Source organism: Bombus huntii, chromosome 12 (assembly GCF_024542735.1).
Source record: "Bombus huntii isolate Logan2020A chromosome 12, iyBomHunt1.1, whole genome shotgun sequence".
NCBI lineage: Eukaryota > Metazoa > Arthropoda > Insecta > Hymenoptera > Apidae > Bombus > Bombus huntii.
Genome location: NC_066249.1, coordinates 9,343,682 through 9,363,985, shown reverse-complemented (window position 1 = coordinate 9,363,985; position 20,304 = coordinate 9,343,682). Strand labels below are relative to the sequence as shown.

General features: G+C 32.0%; 2 protein-coding genes and 1 long non-coding RNA gene across 3 annotated transcripts; 1 reads left to right on the top strand and 2 right to left on the bottom strand.

The window, feature by feature from the left end:
- Positions 1-240: 240 nt before the first annotated feature.
- LOC126871650 (zinc finger protein 93-like) lies at positions 241-3,697 on the bottom strand. The gene is made up of 4 exons (XM_050630673.1): positions 3,298-3,697; positions 1,846-2,742; positions 1,204-1,725; positions 241-1,114 (listed from the first exon to the last, which is right to left on the bottom strand). The coding sequence occupies exons 1-4, from the start codon at positions 3,451-3,453 to the stop codon at positions 299-301; spliced, it is 2,391 nt and encodes a 796-aa protein (XP_050486630.1). The 5' UTR covers positions 3,454-3,697; the 3' UTR covers positions 241-298.
- A 2,249-nt stretch (positions 3,698-5,946) lies between these two features.
- Positions 5,947-19,240, bottom strand: LOC126871652 (putative sodium-coupled neutral amino acid transporter 11). The gene is made up of 7 exons (XM_050630675.1): positions 18,842-19,240; positions 16,840-16,893; positions 15,950-16,037; positions 14,540-14,749; positions 13,448-13,700; positions 12,748-13,096; positions 5,947-11,121 (listed from the first exon to the last, which is right to left on the bottom strand). Exons 1-7 carry the CDS (start codon positions 18,899-18,901, stop codon positions 10,687-10,689), a joined length of 1,449 nt encoding a protein of 482 aa, XP_050486632.1. The 5' UTR covers positions 18,902-19,240; the 3' UTR covers positions 5,947-10,686.
- Positions 10,556-12,741, top strand: LOC126871659 (uncharacterized). Its single transcript, XR_007691711.1, has 3 exons — positions 10,556-10,702; positions 10,781-11,007; positions 12,606-12,741. It is a non-coding gene; the product is annotated as an uncharacterized LOC126871659 (long non-coding RNA).
- Positions 19,241-20,304: the final 1,064 nt, after the last annotated feature.

Genomic DNA, 20,304 nt, shown 5'->3' with positions numbered 1-20,304 from the left:
ATTCTTAAAACTTCCGAACTACCAAATGTCGTTTTATAATTTTCACAATTAAGAATATTAGGCTTAAATGATCTTTTAAAAGCTTTAATTTTTACATGTATTTTTACCTTGTATTTGTTTATTTACTTACTCCATAGTATGTACTTACCAACTTAGAGGTCTCTCTCACCTTATTTTCGCATTTTTATTCAGTAACTGTTCAAAAAAGGAAAAACATGGTAAAGAAAAAGACCAGAGGAGTAGCTCTAAAAAAGGCATTCTTTAATCAATCTCCCACACACACACGCGCGTTATTATTTTAAATGTTTGGATAAATTGTATAATAGGGATTCTTAAATTGCTTTGTATTAATTGTATAAACATTTGAATCATCCACTGGAAACGGTTGTATAACATTTGATCCCAAATTCTTCTGATTGTGTACATTTGCGAGCATGTACTGTGGTGTGGGCGTGACTTGCCCAACAGTTGCGTCCTCTACTAATTTCCTGTGGGAATAGATCAAAACTTGTGGAACGTCTACTTCTTGTTGTTCTGATACAGTACAGGTTTCCACGGAAACCGCGAATCCAGGGTTAGATAATTGCTGTGCCTTGCATTTCTTTCTATGCGCGTAAAGTGACCCTGCATTGTTATATCTCTTTGTACAAATTTTGCAAGCGTATGGTCTCTGCCCAGTGTGCGTATAAGTGTGTTCATTCAACGAAGTCAGTCTTCTAAATGACTTTGTACAAATCTGACAATGATATTTTGCTTCCCCTGTATGCATTGTTATGTGCCGTGCTAATGTGTTAGCACGTGCAAACGCCCTGCTACAATACTGGCAAATATAAGGTTTTTCACCGCTATGAGTACGTAGATGCAATTGTAGATAAGTGCTCTTCGTAAATGCTCTACTGCACACATTACAAACGTATGGCTTAACTCCTGTATGTGTACGCATGTGCGCAACCAGAGAACCACTCTGTGCAAAACATTTGCTACAGACTTCGCAAAGAAATCTTTTTTGAGTTTCTTTTACCCGCTTATGACGTTCTATGTGATTCGCTAGCGATTGCGCTTGCGCGAACGATTTAGGGCAGATTGCACATTTGTGAGGTCTATTGTGACGATCCTAAAATAATATTCCAATATTATTGAACAAATTAGTTTAGTTTAAAAATAAAGAAAAGTTTCAAGTTTCGAGTTTAATAACTTACTTACTTTCTTTCTTCCTTCTAAACAGTCACCTTTATTAACTACATTGTCTGTGTCCTCTTTATCATCCAAATCAGAATTGTCGAATAATTCAGCCTTGTGCTTTGATTGTTCATGATCTTTTAATTTATCCACTCTTGAGAATCCTTTACCACATGTTTCACACGTATATTTTAATCCACTATGTGTGGAGACATGCCTTTTAAGATTTCTTTTTGTTGCAAACAACTTCCCACATTGAGTGCACTGTAAACTTTCAGCAGGAAGGTTTTCATCTTCCTCATCTTCTTCGTCTTCCTCTTCTTCATTTTCTTCCTCTTCCACCACGGTTTCTGTACATCTTTCTTTTACCCAACATTGAGACGAATCATCCAATTCTTCCATTTTATACTCTAGATGACTTTTAGCGTGTGTGATAAAAGATTTTTGATAAGTAAATTGTTTTGAACACACTTTGCAAGTAAATTTTAAGCTTTTTCGCTGTTCCTTAGGAGAGTCATCATTTTTTTGAATTTTTATTCTTTTATCCTGAAATATGACAATACGACGACTTTAAACTAGTTTATGGTAAAATATAATAGCTGCAATGATCTTCCTTGGCCAAAAATCTTGGGCAAAGTCTATCTAAAATCCAATTTAAATACTTACTTGGACATTACTATTAATCCTTTTATCTTGCACACTCGCGATTGCTTTATTTTGCTCATAACTAATTCTCTTATGTTGAATATTTTCTTTCCTATCGCGAGCTTCGTGGCAAATTGCAACATGATTTTTCACTTTTGCAAACGTAGGATATTGTTTATCGCAAACATAACAAACATAACGTAATTTGATTTTACGTTTATGTACAATGGCGTGTCTCTGCAAGGCCACTTTTGTACGAAAAGACTTGATACATCGTGTACAGCGTAATCTAGTTGTGCGTGAAATTAATGGTTTTTCATCATCATCATCATCATCATCATCTTGAATACTATCTGTCTTTGATGTCTCTTCTGACATCTGTTGACTTTCTTCGATATTCGCTTCTCCCTTTAATGGAACATCTTTAGTTTGTACTATATGATCGTCTAATAAAACAAACTCTTGTTTTATCGAATCGATTTGTCTTGCAGAATCATCCTCTAATAAACTTTTATAAACATTTACATTTTCCAGGCTCTTTCTTTGCTCTGTATCGTTTAATCGACTGTGTGACGATTCTTTTTCGTAACAAAACAAGTTCTTCCCTGAATTGAGACAAAAAGCTGTTTCATCTTTCGTAAAGCAAAAATTATCATTGCAGAAATTTGTAGAACAAACTTCTTGTTTTTCTGTATTTTCTTTCTCAGAAGATATTACGCTAGATATCACATCAGCGATTATTGCTGTAACTATGGTGCTGGCATTGGTAACAGAATCGTTAGAAGAGGATTTCAGCTTTAGAATTTGACGAAGCTTCTCATCTGAATTTTGTATTTGACATTTAAAATCGTAAGATGCATCTAAACGCTGGTTACAAGGCAAGCAAATCACTGGTGGTAAACCATCTCCTTCTTCAACCTAAAACGACATACATGTATTTCTTTAATGTTCATAAATAAAATCCATACAAACGTATAATTTACAGGAGAACTATAAAAAATGTTACTACATTGTATGCAGCATATGTATTTAAATTCATTATAACACGATTTCTAAAATCATTAGTACATTATTATTACATTAAAATTGTAATCGATGATATTTAAGTTTACAAAAGTAATAAGCGTTATTGCAGTTGGATAGAAAACTTCTTTATATAGATATATAAATAATAGGATAATAACAAAACAATTGAAGAAATACAAGTTCAAGATGATGACAAATTTATTGAAAACATAGTAAAGTTCTCTAATTGCTTTATATTTTTCAAGATTTCAAATTTCTTTCTAAATGTTGTTGGCTTTAATTAGTTGTTGTTAATATAGGTCACATATAGATTGAAAAAGTTTCATCGAGGGGCATGAAAGACATAGTAAATATTAATATCAAAAGCATATGTACAGAAGAAAGGAATAGAATTTCAAGGAATTAGTTTTTAATATGTTATTATCGCAAAAGGTGATACAAACTAACCTGTACAGAAGCAACGGCCATAAGTTTTCGAGGAATAGCGTCCCCATTTTTAAAAAGTTCACAAATTTCAACAGCTTTTTTCAAACAGATTCGGCATTCATCTCCATAAATTTTCTCATATGTATCAACTAATTGCTCGTGTTTCGAAACTTCCATTTTAATGCATTTGGGAGTCAAGCTACGACTCGATCTCCCCCTCTTAGGAAACCGACAATGTTTTTGAACACTTCTCTTGTTCGATGCACTTGTAGCTAGGAAATGTTTAAAATTAATAACAAAACATTAGATGAAATTTGAATAACTATTTGATAATTATAAGTATGAAAAAGATATCACAAAATCGATATCTGCATAAAAGATATGACAAGAAATACAATTCATAGAGAAATATAATGATTTAAGCACATACAGTACATATGATACTATAAATAGTTTGTAACACGCTTGGAAGTTTTAAATAAAAAACATCGTTTCACAGAAAAGATTATGTGGTCGATTATATGGGAATTAAAACCATTTCAAGGGATTATAATTCTATTTTCTATTCTTAACCTCTATTTATATCCTGTATAAAGAACTAATAAGTTACTTTGTCCTCAAAGCAACATCAAAAGTATATATTACTTTTTATGTTATTCATTGAACATACAGCAAACATATTTATTTGTATACGTTATACAAATAATTACGTACTATTTAATAATCATTTATATGTGCATCTATTAGAAATACATAAAGAATACACATGTACTTATATTATATGTATTTTAAATGTCAGTTTAAATGTCGCCATAATACGCACGCACATGCGCAGTATGATGTATTAACATGTGTATGCAAATATGTCTGTTCTTAAGATTAAGATTTTCTACAAGTGAAATAACAGAATAAAGAAAGAGAGTGCAGAGAAAAAGGAAGGAAGGAGAAAGGTAGGAAAAAGATAGGAAAATATTTAATTCTGATTTTAAACGCCTTTCATTCTTTTATTGTTCGAATTTATTCATCTGAAATTCAATCAACTTTACAATAGAGCATTTTAAGTATAGACTTGTTTCAACGAAACATACAAATAGACTATCTGTACACGTATCACAGAGTAAATACACTTGCATTTATTCATAGATTCTCTGGCAACAATTTTACAACGCACCTTTCACTGGAGCAAAACTCAAATTACACATCTGATGGATTTTCTTTTTGTTTCTCTATACTTTTCAATATTATATTCCCTTGAAAATCGAGGTTGAACCTAATGTATATTTTTATTCCAAAAATTAGTTAATTCCATAAAATTATTCTTATAGAATTATAAAACGCGCGCGCGCGAGTGTGTATTTCATAATATACGACAAACAATAGAAAAGAAAACATGTTTATCAAGAAATTATATTCAGATATTAAAACCAGTTGCGCGCGCATCTTATTTTAATATCATTTGTATTTCGTTTGAATTTAATACTAAAATATCAGTCGAATTAGAAAGAGATATCTTCTAATATTAAAATAATATTTCTTTATATACGTAAATTATATTGAATTAAACGCATTAAGAAAGGCAAGTTTCCAGATTACGGTAACGTTACTAGTAGAACTTCCCGCTGTATTTTTATTCAATACGTCATTCCTTTTCCTTTCGCTTTTATTAAATAATTTTTGAAAACAAATTCAATCAATCAACTACCTACAGTTCTATATAATATCATATGCTTTGAATTGTATACAAATACGGTTTCATTTTGAAGCAGATAGTGCTTGAAAACTTGTTATTACTAACCAATTGTTTCAAGTCAGTTTTTCAACATCATGTCTGTCGCTGAGTAATCACTCGTCCTGGTTTCGACGAAATGGAAGTTTCCATTTGCTCAACGATAAACAGTTCGTACGAATGATAGAACAATCTTAGGTATGTTATTAACATCGTTCATAACCCGTTAGATTGCAATATATACATACATACATATCTCTATATATCCATATAGTTGTGTGAACAATAATAAATCTCTCTTTGTTGTTTTTAAAAATAAAGCATCTGTTTTTTGGAAGGTCGTCGCAACAGTTTCTCCAAGGAAAAAATATACATTCCAAGAAAGATTCTATGTCTAACGGGTTAGATCACAATAGATTATTGCGTTATATCCTTATATCAGAAGAAACAATATTGGCTATATACAATATATTCAGTGCAATCTTTTTCCAGTTTTGTGCATTCTTTACGCGATTAAAAAATATTCAAACATTAGAAAAAGGAATTTCTTTCGGAAGAAATGGCGATAGTCTTAAAAAACAAACATGTGCAAAACTTATAAATCGTAATAGAGTAATTGTGTATTAATCGATTAAAATATTTAAACCGATTGGAAAATATTTCGTTTAAAATAGACTTGAGTTTCTTTCCTCGATAGGTAGCTCTGTTTGAACATTAGTTAAATTTAATTTTGTACAGTATAATCGTAGAAATAAGTGATTGAAAAATAGATGATGCGTGTAAAAATGTATTTGTTTCTTTTTATGCAAATAGTGCGAAGCAATCATAGAAAAGTATGATCACGATTGTAAACGAAAGACTGCGATTTAAGAAGAGAATTAGGAACCTGTTGTATCTTCTCGAGTATCTTAATTCTCTCTCTACGGTTTCTTTTTTTTTACACATTCTCTATACGGAATCCATCTGACGAATTCGAATTATCATTTCTTGCTTATGTCTTTCTTTTTTGTAGTTCTTGGTCTGTAATGCGCGATTGTCAATAATGACTGTTTTTGTTTGTTGTTGCTGCTGCTGATGCTGCTTGTTTGTTGTTGTTGTTTCACATGACTCATGTTCAATTTTTAATCTTATATACTCTTTTGATTACATAAAAAGATACCGGGTGCCCGTAGAATATAATTTAACTTGTTGTGCATTGTATAGCTTCTCTTTTGTTAGCGAGTTAGTAGTAGTACGTATTATATTTTTAATTACAATGCTTCTACTTTCTTATATATTCTATTTTGCCAAAATCTTAATGGATCCTTTTAATTTAGAAAAACTATTTGAAAACTAAAGAAATCCAGCTTTTACAAAATGTGGGTAAGAGTATAAGAAGAAATGAGAAGAGTCGAGAAAGTGGCAAAATTTTTACTTTAATGTAATTAGAATACCTCGTGATTTTTCTAAGAAATAAAAAATTGATTAAGTTGTATAATTTTCGGCAGATATATATAGCAACTATTTTTGGCAAATTTTACCTATTAAAAAACTTTCCAGAAGTTTCTTAAGTTTCAAGAATTTCTAATTGTTACATGAACTTTATAGTTCTTGAAACTTTGGTTTTTTACTATATACACGGTTTCCTAAAGTTTTACACACTTTGGCTGATACATTCCTATATCTATACGAAGTATTAATAAAAGTTGAGGGCCTTACCTTAAGAACGAGTCTATCCATCGGAACAATGTAAAAAATTCGTGTAGAATTACGATCGAAAAAATCGTCGTAATATGAGCTCATTTTTTAAATACACGATCGAATGTATTAGCATAGATGAAAGTATTACATCCTTTGAGATTCCTTAACTATAAAAAGAAACAATTGATTTATTTTTCATATTATATTCTATGAAAATGGAAATTATATCGCATTTATAATATATTAGGTTGTCTGAAAAGTTTCTTTCGTTTCATAAGGTGATAATAGATGAACAATAATTTCTGTTTTATATTATTTTATTGAATTAGGTATGATCTGTTTCATTCTATTTCTATTATTATGTTGGTGCATAATTCAATAAACTAATATGAAACAAAAAACATTTTGCGTCTATTATTTCCTTATAAAACGAAAGAAACTTTTCGGACAACCTAATATATATATAGTATATGAAGATTACAATTAAAAATGATATAATAAATTTTAATAACATTATTTTAAGAAAATACAGGAATATTCTAAGATGCAATAATTTCGTTTGCACCATAATAATACTTTGTTACATTGGTATATATTCTGTATAGTTAGACAGAGAGATAAGTACACATAGATACACACATATACAGGATATACAGATATACAAAATACAAATTTTACGGACACCCGGTAGATTTTGCGCGAACTCTTTATAATAAGCATAAAGATTTCAAACCGGAGCGTAATTTAAATGATTAGATTCTTTATCGGTTTTCGATAAATACTTTCGTTATCGTGGTCTCTGATTGTTTTATATCCTCCCTCTATGCGAATTATACTTTTTCATGTACATTAGTTAATACCTATTAGGCCTAATACGTTGCACTTCTTAGGATTTAATGCAATTAAAAAATCAAACATTTCTACAATACGTCTAAAACAAGATAACTGTTTGCAAGTTTTATTACATAAATTGACTTTATTTTTCATAACATACACACACATGCACACACACTTATTTTGTATTGTAAAGATTATACTATTTTAATTGGCTTGAAAAAATAAAAATTGAATGTTTATCGAATAATTATATTGAAAACAGGAAGGTAAAGATAATTGCGTGTTGTTGAAAGTTCCAGTAAGTTATCTTGTTTTAGATTTTCAAATATCTACCTTTTTAATTGCACCGGTCCTACGAAATATCTTGTATATTTCACCTATGTTAAAACTAAACTCTTTCAGAAAACAAATACAGTTCGATTTCGATAGTATTAAAAAGAAGAAAAAAAAAAGAGAAGAGATAGAAAAAGAAAGAAAACGCGTTACTATACGCGTGGACTATACGTATACGCTATAGACGCGTTTACTATGTTTAGAAATATATCAACTGTGCAAAAAAATTGCAGAATAGTTGACAAACTGTGTAGAAGAAAATAAAAAACTGTAGAATGATCTGCAATTAAGTAAATCCTTTCTCACGTTACAAAATACTTTCGATACTTTCGATGCAATATCGAATGAAAAAACAATTGTATCATATTGTTCCTCTTTCTTTTTTTAATACAAAATCTTGGTATGCTACCCTTCGTTTCGTAATATGCCCCTATGATAAAGATTCGAAAAATAGTGTCGCAACAGCTTATTAATATTATTTATTTAATTATAATGAGTATCGTTCTGATCGACAAACAATATATCTAGTTGCATCGAGAGTTGATATTCGATGGAAATAATATTTTTTCTCGATATTATGCATTCAGTTCCATTATTCATATATCAACTCATCATCAAAAAGAAAGAATAGAATTTTCTCTTCAATTTCCTATTCGATGCTTTCCATCATGCTCGGATCCATCGCCATACTTTTTCCCCGTTTCTTTAACTCCCTACCTACCGTCTTTTTCTTCCATTTTTCGTTTCATCAAAATAAGTCTCTCTATAAATATTTCTTATCGTTTGATGAAATTAATCAATCGAAAGTAGTTTCATGGCTCTATATGAATAGTAATTTATTGGCAGCTATATTTATCAATAAATACTATATGCTTTTTAGATTTAAATAGAAAATCTATCGTTTCGTGGAACACCTTACACTGCTACGTCGGTTAAATAATGTGCTTCATCTGCAAGCAATTAAATATAGCATTTGCAATTAATTCGTCCAACAGCCTCTTTGGCTTCGGTATAATTATACGTTGCCTGTTTGGAATGAAATGATTACGACTCGGGTAAATAATTTCTCACCCACCATTCAATCCCTACATTTGTAATCAACTGCAACACTGACATTTATAAAGCTACTTATGTATTCGTCGGACCAATCGTACGTATTCTATATCAGTATGTATGTTCACCCAGGTACCACGTAAATTCCAGCTACCAAACATTTTGCAAATCGATAACTTAACAATTATAAGAACAAGATACATATTTATCGATTAAAAAATAAGAGAGAAATTACGATGTTTTTTACCTAGTACCGCTAAATCGAACAATTAAATATTAAATGTTAAATATTAAAAATACCATGAACTAAATATTGATGAAAAATATTTTAGGCCGTAAAAAAAGAACATAACAGGTATGATTCTATGGAATTAAAAGATTTAAATCATCGTTAATCATAAGATGTTTCAGTTGACCCGGCTCGTATTATAAAATATTAAAATTAATTAAGGGAAGAGCTAGGCATGATTTCTATTAATCTCGTCACAATTAATGATTTTGCAACACCGAAAGAAATGTGCGCAACGCAAGGTCATATATTACGATATTGTCTATAGTTTTCTGATTTGAAAAATATTTAAATTCACGCATTCCACGGAATAAAGTGCCGATATATATTAACAAATAGTTGTCTCATCAATCTACTCATGTTACATCGTGTATTATAACATATTTAAACTTTCAACGTGTTTTCGCTTGTTCAGCATGATATATTCCCCCCGCCCCCCTACCCGAGATTTCTCAGTAGTTACATTACTATAATATCTACGGCATATGTAAGCACGTAGATTTCAACCGTGGAAGAGAAAGCTTTTGATTTTCGTTTCTCGATTTAATCAAACAAAATCCTACTCCCCTTCGTTCCGATAACAATAATAATGTTACTGGCAATAATGTAATGATGCTCCACCAATGTTAAAGCATGATTTACTATAAGTAGACTGCGGACTTTTATGTGTTCGTGGGAAATTTAAAGGTGCAAGAAAGCCCAGAATGGTCACGATATTCAAAAATAGGTATACATGTTATACCCAAAGTACAGTATTCATTATCATATTTAGTGAGTAAAATAAATCTCTTTTTTTCTTCATAATTGCTCATAAAAAACATGACATTGCATAAATCTCCGCGGTCTAATTTTATACCTTATCCTATTTCGATCGAAGACCGAAGATCACATGGAAAGAATATATTGAGATAATCTATTTTTGATGATTTTCCGACATTTGTGTCATTTGGTGACCAAAAAAAGAGTATTTTAATATGAAATGGTCGGAGAAGAGAATAATGGATGGATGGATGGATACAAATATGTAAGCTTTTTGAAAATAAGTGAAATTATTATATGAGAAATTAGTTCAACTTGATTAATACTAATGTTATTAATATATATGTCTTCTCTTTTGATAAATTTTTTTAACAAATAAAAGAGTAAGAAAGACACGTACTCATTTCCAGGATCAAACGAAAGAACATCTAGACAACATATTGAATTTAAAAATCGCTCTTCCATAAGAAACACAAAACGTGATTTATCATGCTCCTTCATACTTGTGGCATTCGATTACCAAAACGACAAAAACCAAAAAGAAACCAAAAAGAAACCAAAAAGAAACCAAAAAGAAACCAAAAAGGAACCAAAAAGAAACCAGAAAGAAAGACGGAGAAAATTGAAATTCCTTTGACTTGAAATTGAAACCGTAACTTGGAGCATCGCAAAGCTATCATCGGTTTTGAATAAAAGCTTTTGAAAATTCCTCGGCCAATTCGAACGTGCTCGATTATATCGGACTAATGGTACTTTTCATGCTTGAATCGAAACTCGTGCTATTCATACCCTCGATACAATACGGCATTACCTGTCCATGCACGCAGGAACTGGAAGTATCGTTGTTCAGGATCAGCAACAGCAAACCAGAGACCGCGGCAAACACGCCAGCGGACATCAAACCAAGCGCCGGAAGCTTTTTGGAGGAAAGAATTGGTCCATCTTCGAGTTTGAGGTAGCACAGGCCAGGTAGAACGTAAGCTAGAGGTACAGCAGCGAGGATTCCATTCAATTCGAGAACCACACCCAGACAATCTGTTGACATCGATATCAGGTATGCGACAACCACTATCGACAAAGTAATTATCAAGTATTTCCGGTCGGAGTTAGGGACGTATGCAGTATGATCTTCGAGCTCATCGGTCCCTTTAATCGCTGTCAGTATTACCTGGAACAAATTTTCACAAATTTTTCGACCTTACGTCGAACTTTTAATCTTGTATACAATTTTTTGTATACAATTTATTAAATAATCGTTTTAACGGGCAATAGATTCCATGTGTTGTCGTTAGATAATCGCGGATATTCATGAGTTTATGGAAAATTTCTGTAAATCCTTTTCCTTCTCTTTACTCTCCTCGTCTAATCCTAATTTTTATAGAAAATCAGATAGAGATTTTATAGAAAAACAGCGCGAGTAATTCAAAATTAACTGTACATGTTCATGCGATAATTAACATTGCGCAACAAATAATTTTCTGGCTTTAATTGACATTTAAATGAGATTTTAAGAAGAGGAGGATTTATAGAAATATATCGGTTAATTAGAAATAATTTCTAATTAATTAATAATTAATTTCTAATTAATAATTTAAAAAAAGAACATAAAATGTTTCGAGAAAGCTTTACAATTATGCAACGAAACTAGAGATCGATAAAAGGAGCAATAGACCGAATTGTGAATATTTCATGAACCTCGATACAATTTTATTATTTGTTATTAATGCTTGATGACGAAGGAAAATTAATTCAGTTCGTTAACATCTCTGATCACAGATATCATTAAATTATGAATTTCGTTTATCCTTTATGGTGGTTGAGGAGAACTTAGTTGGATATATGTTACTTCAGTGTAAAACTCGATCAAGTAACTGCTTCTTATTACTGAGAGAGATTATTAATAGTTAGATATTCGGTGGTAGAACACTTTAGCTATTAGAAAAACTCAATAATATTTAATTGAAAGACTTGTATCGAATAAATTTGTTCAATTTCGAAGCACTGCAATTTTTAATTTTCAAATCGATAGTCAATTATGAATCAATGTTTATCCTTTGATGTTAAGTTAAACATTAACGGTAATATCGCGATAAATTTTATGATTAGTTGTTAGCAAACATCTCCAGTATATTTTGCTCTGACTATTATATTCTTGACGTACAATTCAATTTACCTAGTTCCTTTATTCAGGTCTCTCCACCTTCTTTTCCACGATTCACTTTCCATTATTCACGACATTCCAATGTTACGACGCCGTAATCTTTCTTACACCCGTGCCATTTTCATTTACGATAATTTTCGCGTCTATCGTCTAACCTCGTTGTGAATTTAAAGGGAACGAAATACAATTGTTCTAATTAATAAAACTCATTCGATGCTGGAGGTAAATCTCTAAAAGTCTCTTAACACTCGAATACAAAGAAAATAGAGTTGGTTTACCGCTAAATAATATTTTTTTAAGTAAATTTTGATAGTAATTTTTGTAGTAATTCAAATCCAAAGGATGTACAGTTATTTCGTTGTTAAATATTAATCTTTGCGATAGGTTTTTACAACGAGGAGTCTTTAAGATGATATTCAATGTTTTACTGATAAAGTATACAATATGAATAATTTAATGTAGTTGTCTAATCGCGAAATATTAATTTTCAGCATTTAGACAAAGCACGAAGAGCGTTAAAATATTTTGTAATATCGAAGGAAAAAATGAATATATAACACGAGTAATTCTCAAAGAATTTGAATACTGGCCTAGAACTTAAGAAAAGATATTGCCAAAATTAAGATAACTCACCTCCCTTGTGACGAAGCATTCAATGGGAAAAGTAAGTAGAATAGTCCCGCTGAACATGATTCTGGCAAAATTCATGAGATCATCGTCCCAGCAATAATTTTCCATAAGATCACCCTGAACATACGCGGTAAACGTGGCATATCCGATGATTCCAAAAGCTGTTGCGATCACGAAGGAAGTGAAGAGCGACCAATGGGTGACGATGTCCCACTTTTGTTGAGTAGCCCTTTCTATAGACTCGTAGATAAGGAATGTATTATGGTGGCACATAAAGGCGAATGCCATAATTCCAACGGATGGAATAATGCCGGGGAAATTCGCGAATCGCCAACTATCCTCTTGGCTTGGCCTGGAAATCGAATCGATTCCACGTTTAATTGCCTAGGGATTGTCGTCATTTATCGTCATTTATCATCAATAGAAAGGGAAGAGAAGAAGGAGATAGAAAAAGACCAGGCGATAATATTGCACGGCAAACCAACGTAATGTACGTGTAATACAAATACGATGTGAAAAATGGCATACTTTGTTTCTTTAACGTTTCTTTAACGTAGCGTGAAGGTAAAAAAATTGACGTTCAGCCGCGACTCGACTTTTACGCGATCGTGCAGCTATAAACAATTAATTTTTGGAAAAAGGAAGTGTATGTTTTGAAAGAGAATTTTGAAAGAAGAGGAAGGAAATTTGAAAGATCACTCACACAATTGCTGACATCGTACCCATCCGAATTAAAATGGCCAATAGAATGAAACCAACGCAGACCAACGAAAGAAACGAGATCTTGGCCAAACGAGCAACATTTCTATAAAGACACAGCGGTATAGTGATGCAAACGGTCGCGAACAAGACGACCACTTGACGATGAGCGAAAATGCTTGTCTCGCTCATCCCTGTTAACCTTATTAGCACTTTCGTCACCGTGTCGCCGACAACAACGTTATAAGAGACCATCGCTGAAAAGGAAAAGACGAATAAGTTAGTGTACGAATGGTGGCCTCTTATATACAAGAGCCGCTGCACTCTAAAGTTCTCCAAACGAGCTTCAATGGTGCGCGAAAGCGAGTATTTTCCGATACGTTGCTTTGATTCGGACACCTGCTTCAGAAAGTTCACCAAACTCCTTTCTTTTTCTTCTTTTTTTTTTTTTTTTTTTTTACCTCAAACATATTTGTTTTACTTATTCTCTCTTTTTTCTTTTTCTTTACTTGAAACTTTGTTATCTACATATAATTGTGGAACATAATAGGTAATACGTGTTTCGGATAATTCTAGGTAATAAAATAGGTCGATGATTTAACTTTACTAGAAAAGACTCGCAATCGCGATTCTAATTCTCGTAATAAACGATTAAAACCCTGCTATCCTCCAGGAATCTACGGTATGACTGGATATGAAAATCATTTTCGACCAAATTATACTTTCTCTATACGGTTACAAAATTTCTTTAATTTGTGAAAAATATGAAAGGATCGTTATTGATACGCGTGACTTCACGCTACAACTTTATGCTAAAGTTTTTATCGAATCATTAAAAGTCTTCTTTCAGGGTTGAAACTAAAACGAGATTAAATCATAAAATTTGAAAACCGCGGCGGGATCGAAACGTAAGATAACGTTTGAATGTTTCATTTTAATATACGATATATAAACACTTCACTATCTTTCGTCAATGTATTTCAAAATGTACCAGAAAATTTGAAAAGAAGATATGATATTGAAGAAGACGCGAAGAGAATAGTAGGATTAATCGTTATTACGACTACTACCCTGTGGTTATAAAAGATGCATATACCTATGAATGGATAAATGAACTGCAGAGTCGTAAGAATATAGAATCCTGTACGACCGAAACTGGCTCTCATTAAACCCTGGTAACTCATTTCACCGCAAATGTTTCCACTCCTAATCATTAAAATTAAAGAGTAATCAGTGAGGCCTGCTACTAGTATTAATAATACTATCCCGAGGCCAAATCCAGCCTGATGAAGAGCGTAGGGTATACCTGAAAATTGTATTAATCAATGTTTCCTCCTTCTTTCGTTTCTTCGTGCGATTCGAAATAATTGTTACTCCTTAAACACCGAAACAATCTTTACTTTGTCTCTTAAAAAATGAAATGAGTATTATTTTATAGATTTTTATCGTTACGATGCCGCAATGTAAGTAAATAACAGATTGTGAAATATATCTTCATAGCTATCGGTCTTATTTGCAAAGATTTACAAAGCGTTCGTAATTTCTAACTTGCAACTCGTCGATTCACTGTGATTATTATTAATTAATAAATAAGATCACTGTTGAAAATCGTTTTCGATCCCATAACCGATGGTACACGACCGAACGAACACGATGGTTACATAAATAAGAGATCCCTGATGAATCATTCGTCCGATACGAGATGATCCAAAGGGAGTAGGCATCGAGCCAACAGCTTCTCCCTGAAAAAGATAAAACTGATACGAATCCCAAAATTTAAAGAAGGCCAAGGTTCCTGATGCAAACCAAAGGCTCCGAATGCAAACCTATAATCTCCTATGTACGTATAAACGTATACTATATGTATATTTGCCGTTTTGCATAAAATATATCTCATTTTTCATTTACAAACGAAGATAAGTTGAAACTAAAGTTATATATGGGAATAGCTGAATAACGCGAGATGCTCAATAAAGATGAGGAGACCATTAAAATTTCGCAAAAAGAAATCACCAATTAGAAGTGTTGACTAGATATTAAGATACATACTTGGAATTTTACACACAACCGCTTTTTATTCTACACAAATTGACATATGTAGATAAAACAAATATATTTCATATAATTGTATTACATTCAATTACAATGACGAATTTTTCTTAATCGGATATATACAGGGCGGTTGATAATTGGTGGTACAAGCGGAAAGGGGTTGATTCTACGCGAAAAAAGAAGTCGAAAATATAGAATAAAAATTTCTTTTTTTAATTTTTTTTTTTTTTTTTTCGAGCGAAAATTCAAAGCCGATTTTCTCGAAAACAAAACCTCAAACGAAAAATTTTTATCCGCTTGTACCACCAGTTATCAACCACCCTGTATATATAGGCAGATAGATAGATAGATAGATAGATAGATAGATAGATATATAAAAATATATTAAAAATTTCTACATTTTATAATTCGGTGTTGAAGGATTTTTTTTAACTATATCATATATTCGAATTACCAATAACACCACTGCCAATGATGGAATTGATGAAATTAAAACTGGCCAGAGGTAGACTACTGAATTTTCCAGATTCTTCGTTCTTTTCCTATAAAATTATATCTCATTTATATCGACAAGAAATGAGATAAATTAGAAGAAGAAAGAAAAATAGTAAGAGTAGAAACATGATTTGACAAGAATTGGTTATATCAAAGAGCATACAGCGATAAAAGAAAATAAGTGAAAAAGTTTCTTGTCGAAGTATTCGTATTAATCAAGCACAGAAATCTATAAGTACTGATTCAATTTAATAAAATTCTTGTTATTTGAGGCAACAGAAAAAGATCGAATCGTTCGTCGAAAGATCTCATAAATTGTAAATCCTTTGATTTACCGCGTCCAAGCTTTCAACTATCTAATATTCGTATATACGTGTGTTGTTATAAAAATTATATATTAATAATAACCAAAATCAAATTTGCATAGAATATCTTTGCGTTGAAAATATTATGCGAATAGACATTTTAATAATAAAATATTCTGTTAGCATGATACTAGGCCGATGGAATATTCGCTCGATAGGAATTTATATTATACATATATATAGAAATATCATATTGTAGTCTGATCTCATTCAGAATGATTGAAATCCACTGTTCGATTTTCAACGATCCAATTTGAATTAATGATCATCGTAATCGACGAAATTCATTATTTTCCATTCTTCGTATCATATATTTAATTTCATACAATTACAAAATATCAATCCTAGATATTGATTGTAACAAAACGAAAGTTGGCGAGAGGATAAAATATTTCATGCAAAATTCATGCATACGCTTATTTAACTCTGACATAAACTACGATCGATCGGATATAAAATCTAGTTAATTAGCTGTATTTCTTACCCCGACAAGTTGTCGCATGTCGTCGTAAGATTCCTCCGAACCCAGACTGCCACCCTATTTTAAAGCCAATATTAAAAGCAAGGTTCACTTCCGAATACTAATCACGATAAAATCATTAGGCGTAAAATTACATTCTTTGGAACAATGTTCTCCTTTTTTTATTTTTACCTTTCTTTTATTCGATCACGTTACATTTGTCATATAAATGAACGATAATAATGGTAATAATAATAATAATAATAATAATAATAATTTATTTGTGCTTTTGGCCGATAGCGTATTACAAAGAGGTTGTTGCATTCTTATTCCCAGCTTCTCACTCTATATCTTTTACGTTATCTTACATCGAGCGCTTAGTTATTATATTATATTGCTATCTTATCGCGTTTACATAATTTATTAATTAAACATTACTAATGATACAAACGAAATTTCGATAATTTTCATATTAGGCAATACTATGAGAAACTAAAATTTTTCGATTTCTGAGGATGAAAAATTTACGAAATTTGTAATCTTCTCGATTGATACATTTAATTCATAATATTATTATGGTTTATTAAACTCGTCATAATTTAATTTAATTAAAGAGGTATAAATATATAATGAAAATAGTGAAAGTATCGCTATAATCAAATATATTGTTCCACACTTACCGTTTGATAGCGTTATTCCGAATATTATTGTTTATAAATGTTACGAGTAATAGAAATATTGAAATTGTCCCATTTACATGCCCCACCCCGTACAGACATATTGTATAGATGTACGTAGTAATAAGATTTGTGCAACTGACGACGTTTCTAATACGATTGAAGTTAATTTATGGTGTTGTGAATTAAACTTTTAGTTGAGAAACTATAACTCTACGCGTTATCAGAGAAGCGTTATATAAATTAGTACTAAATACATTAATTTATGATAATTTAACATAAAAAAAGTTTCTTATGAAATTTCATAATTAATATAATATAATATATAAATTAAGTGGAATTGATTTTCTCGCGTTTATTCGTCGAGATTTTATATCCATTCGGGCCTCCATCTATCTATACATTCTCGATTACTACGTAAATATGATAATAGCTCGAGGCATTCAGAAAATACTACCGCAGGATATTTAAAAGCATAGACATAAAGAGTAATAATTTTTGAAAATAATTTCAATATAGCACGTACAGACAGTAAAAGAAATGATAATAAAGAGATACGTAGAGAAAAAAACGCGTAGCTATATATCCGATGAGTTATAGATTTTTCCTCTTTGTCACGATAACACTAAGAATATCTTTGAATCAAAAAAATACATCTCTCTCTCTCTCTCTCTCCCCTCCCCCCCCCCCCTCTCTCTCTCTCTCTCTCTCTCTTTCTCTTTGCTTTAAATAGTTACAATTTCGAAAAATAAATTCGTCAGAAAGAATCCGTAAAATCATTTCTCACGAATCACTTCAAAAACTCTTTACTTCAGATTTGCGTTCAACTTTGACTTCACTTTAACGATCGATCTCTAAATAACAAGGAGATCACGAAACTTTACTTGAATCTAAATTACAATGCCAAATTTTCAATCACATCCTCCGATACTCGGAAACTAACGATAGGCAGGTACGTTTTACGAATAACACGATTACAGCGAGACAAACATCGTTTTCCGAACTTGCGATCTATTCGATTACACATATTCACTTCGATTCAATTACAACCGAAACGACAGAAATCACTTCGATTCGCACAAATTCACCGTCCAACAGTTACAAATCCGAAACTAGTCACGCTAGCCACTTCGAACAAACCGGATTACGCGAAATTCTACCTGTTACTACGCCTATCCGTATTCCTCTGCAATGTTCGTAATGATTTAAATGACAGTGTTAGCTCACGGCGAAGAAACACTAGTAGAACAACGCATTGTCTACATACGTCACCGTGTTCTCCAAAGAACTAACAGAGAAAATAACAGTGATTCACGGTCAGGTGGATAGAAATCGTGACTTTTACTTACGTCCTCGTAGTTGTTCCTCGCGTCCAGGATATAGCTCTTCTCGTTCGCGTCCAAAGCCATCGCGGGATTTTATTGAAAGCGGAAGAATCGAAGATGGAAACGAGAATAAACGGAAAGCTTAAAGGGAAGGTTCGACGTGAGAGTAGGATCGAGCAGACGTCTGAGGCGACTGCACCCTTCCTATCTAACCGAGCTTCCGTTTTCACCTCCCCGTTACAACCCCTCCAGCGGCATGTACATACAGTGGTTGCGATGGGTGCGTGCGCATTGCACACGTTCCTGTTTTTCTGCGTTATCGAGGTCCGTCGTTGTCTTCGTTATTGTTCTCCCCCTCAGTTTTTCCCCCGCCTCCGCACACGGTTTCCTTCAACCAACCCTTTAAGACTATAAACTCGAGCTATGGGATTAAGTCGAACGGAGACACACTGCATCGCGTATGACAAAACGCTAAGTCTTTGGCAAAATTTGCGTTGAGATATAAATTGTACATGTTATATATATAAATTGTCGCTATAATGCTGAGGAATGTGTGTGTATGTGTTTATGTGTTTTTTTTTTTTATATATTTAATACTGGATTAAAGGACGTTTGGACTAAAAAATGCAGAGATATTTCAAAAGCGACGTTAGCTGATGGTTTATATTAGTCGAATTGTTTTCACTACTGACGACGCGCTGGTTTTATCCACGATAACACGATTCATGTAATTACAGTGTATATATTTTCTACATTTCCATATAAATGGAAATAAACTTGATGATAATGTCTCTGCTCGATGGGGATACGTTTGTGTTGTATTATTTAAGAAGATGCTTAGTCGCAGCGTTTGTGCAGTTTCGGTGCTCGTTTTAGAAGTTATTAATGTCAAGAACGAATACGTTCAATTTGATGGAAAACAATTATTTCAATATGGAATTAAAATTCGCAACCTTCTTCTTTGCTCCTTTTTTTCTTCTCTTATAGTTAATATCGTTATTCATGCGCTTTCATTTCAACTTTCATGAAAATATTGCAGATACGCGATTTCGTATGTTTATTTAAGATATTAAATTGATTTGTTCGAAGAAGAAAATACAAAAATGTTCTGTTAAAAAAGAAACAGTAGAGGAGATAAAATAATGGTCGATCGTAGAATAAATGATAAATGTTATTATTTATTATGCTTTGTACAGTAAAGTTCTATCAAGTTGTAAAGAAATCATGCCTTTAAGTAGAAGATGATACTTATAGTCAGACCCGTGCGAAACCAGAGGCACCGTGAACAATTACTGGTAAACATCGTTATATTTTGTTTTTTAATAATCAAACTTTTTTCTTTAAAGTATAAAATACAATATTGAATATTACTAAAAGATGATGTTAATGATATCATAATATAAAAACTATAACGTAAACAAGGAGTTATCCTAGAATTATTAGTTATCTGATAGTGTTACTGTTAGTTAAAACTCGCTCGTAGTTAT

Bases quoted from the DNA above. Each gene is read 5' to 3' on its own strand.
- LOC126871652 (XM_050630675.1), bottom strand. From the start codon at position 18,901: ATGGCTTTGGACGCGAACGAGAAGAGCTATATCCTGGACGCGAGGAAC. The intron at 14,750-15,949 runs GTAATTCGAATA...TACAATTTTCAG, and splicing joins CATTGGCAGTGGTGTTATTG to GTATACCCTACGCTCTTCAT. The intron at 13,097-13,447 runs GTGAGTGATCTT...TTCGATTTCCAG, and splicing joins GGTACGATGTCAGCAATTGT to GCCAAGCCAAGAGGATAGTT.
- LOC126871650 (XM_050630673.1), bottom strand. From the start codon at position 3,453: ATGGAAGTTTCGAAACACGAGCAATTAGTTGATACATATGAGAAAATT. The intron at 2,743-3,297 runs GTTAGTTTGTAT...ATGTCGTTTTAG, and splicing joins TGGCCGTTGCTTCTGTACAG to GTTGAAGAAGGAGATGGTTT. The intron at 1,726-1,845 runs GTAAGTATTTAA...GTCATATTTCAG, and splicing joins GGATTAATAGTAATGTCCAA to GATAAAAGAATAAAAATTCA.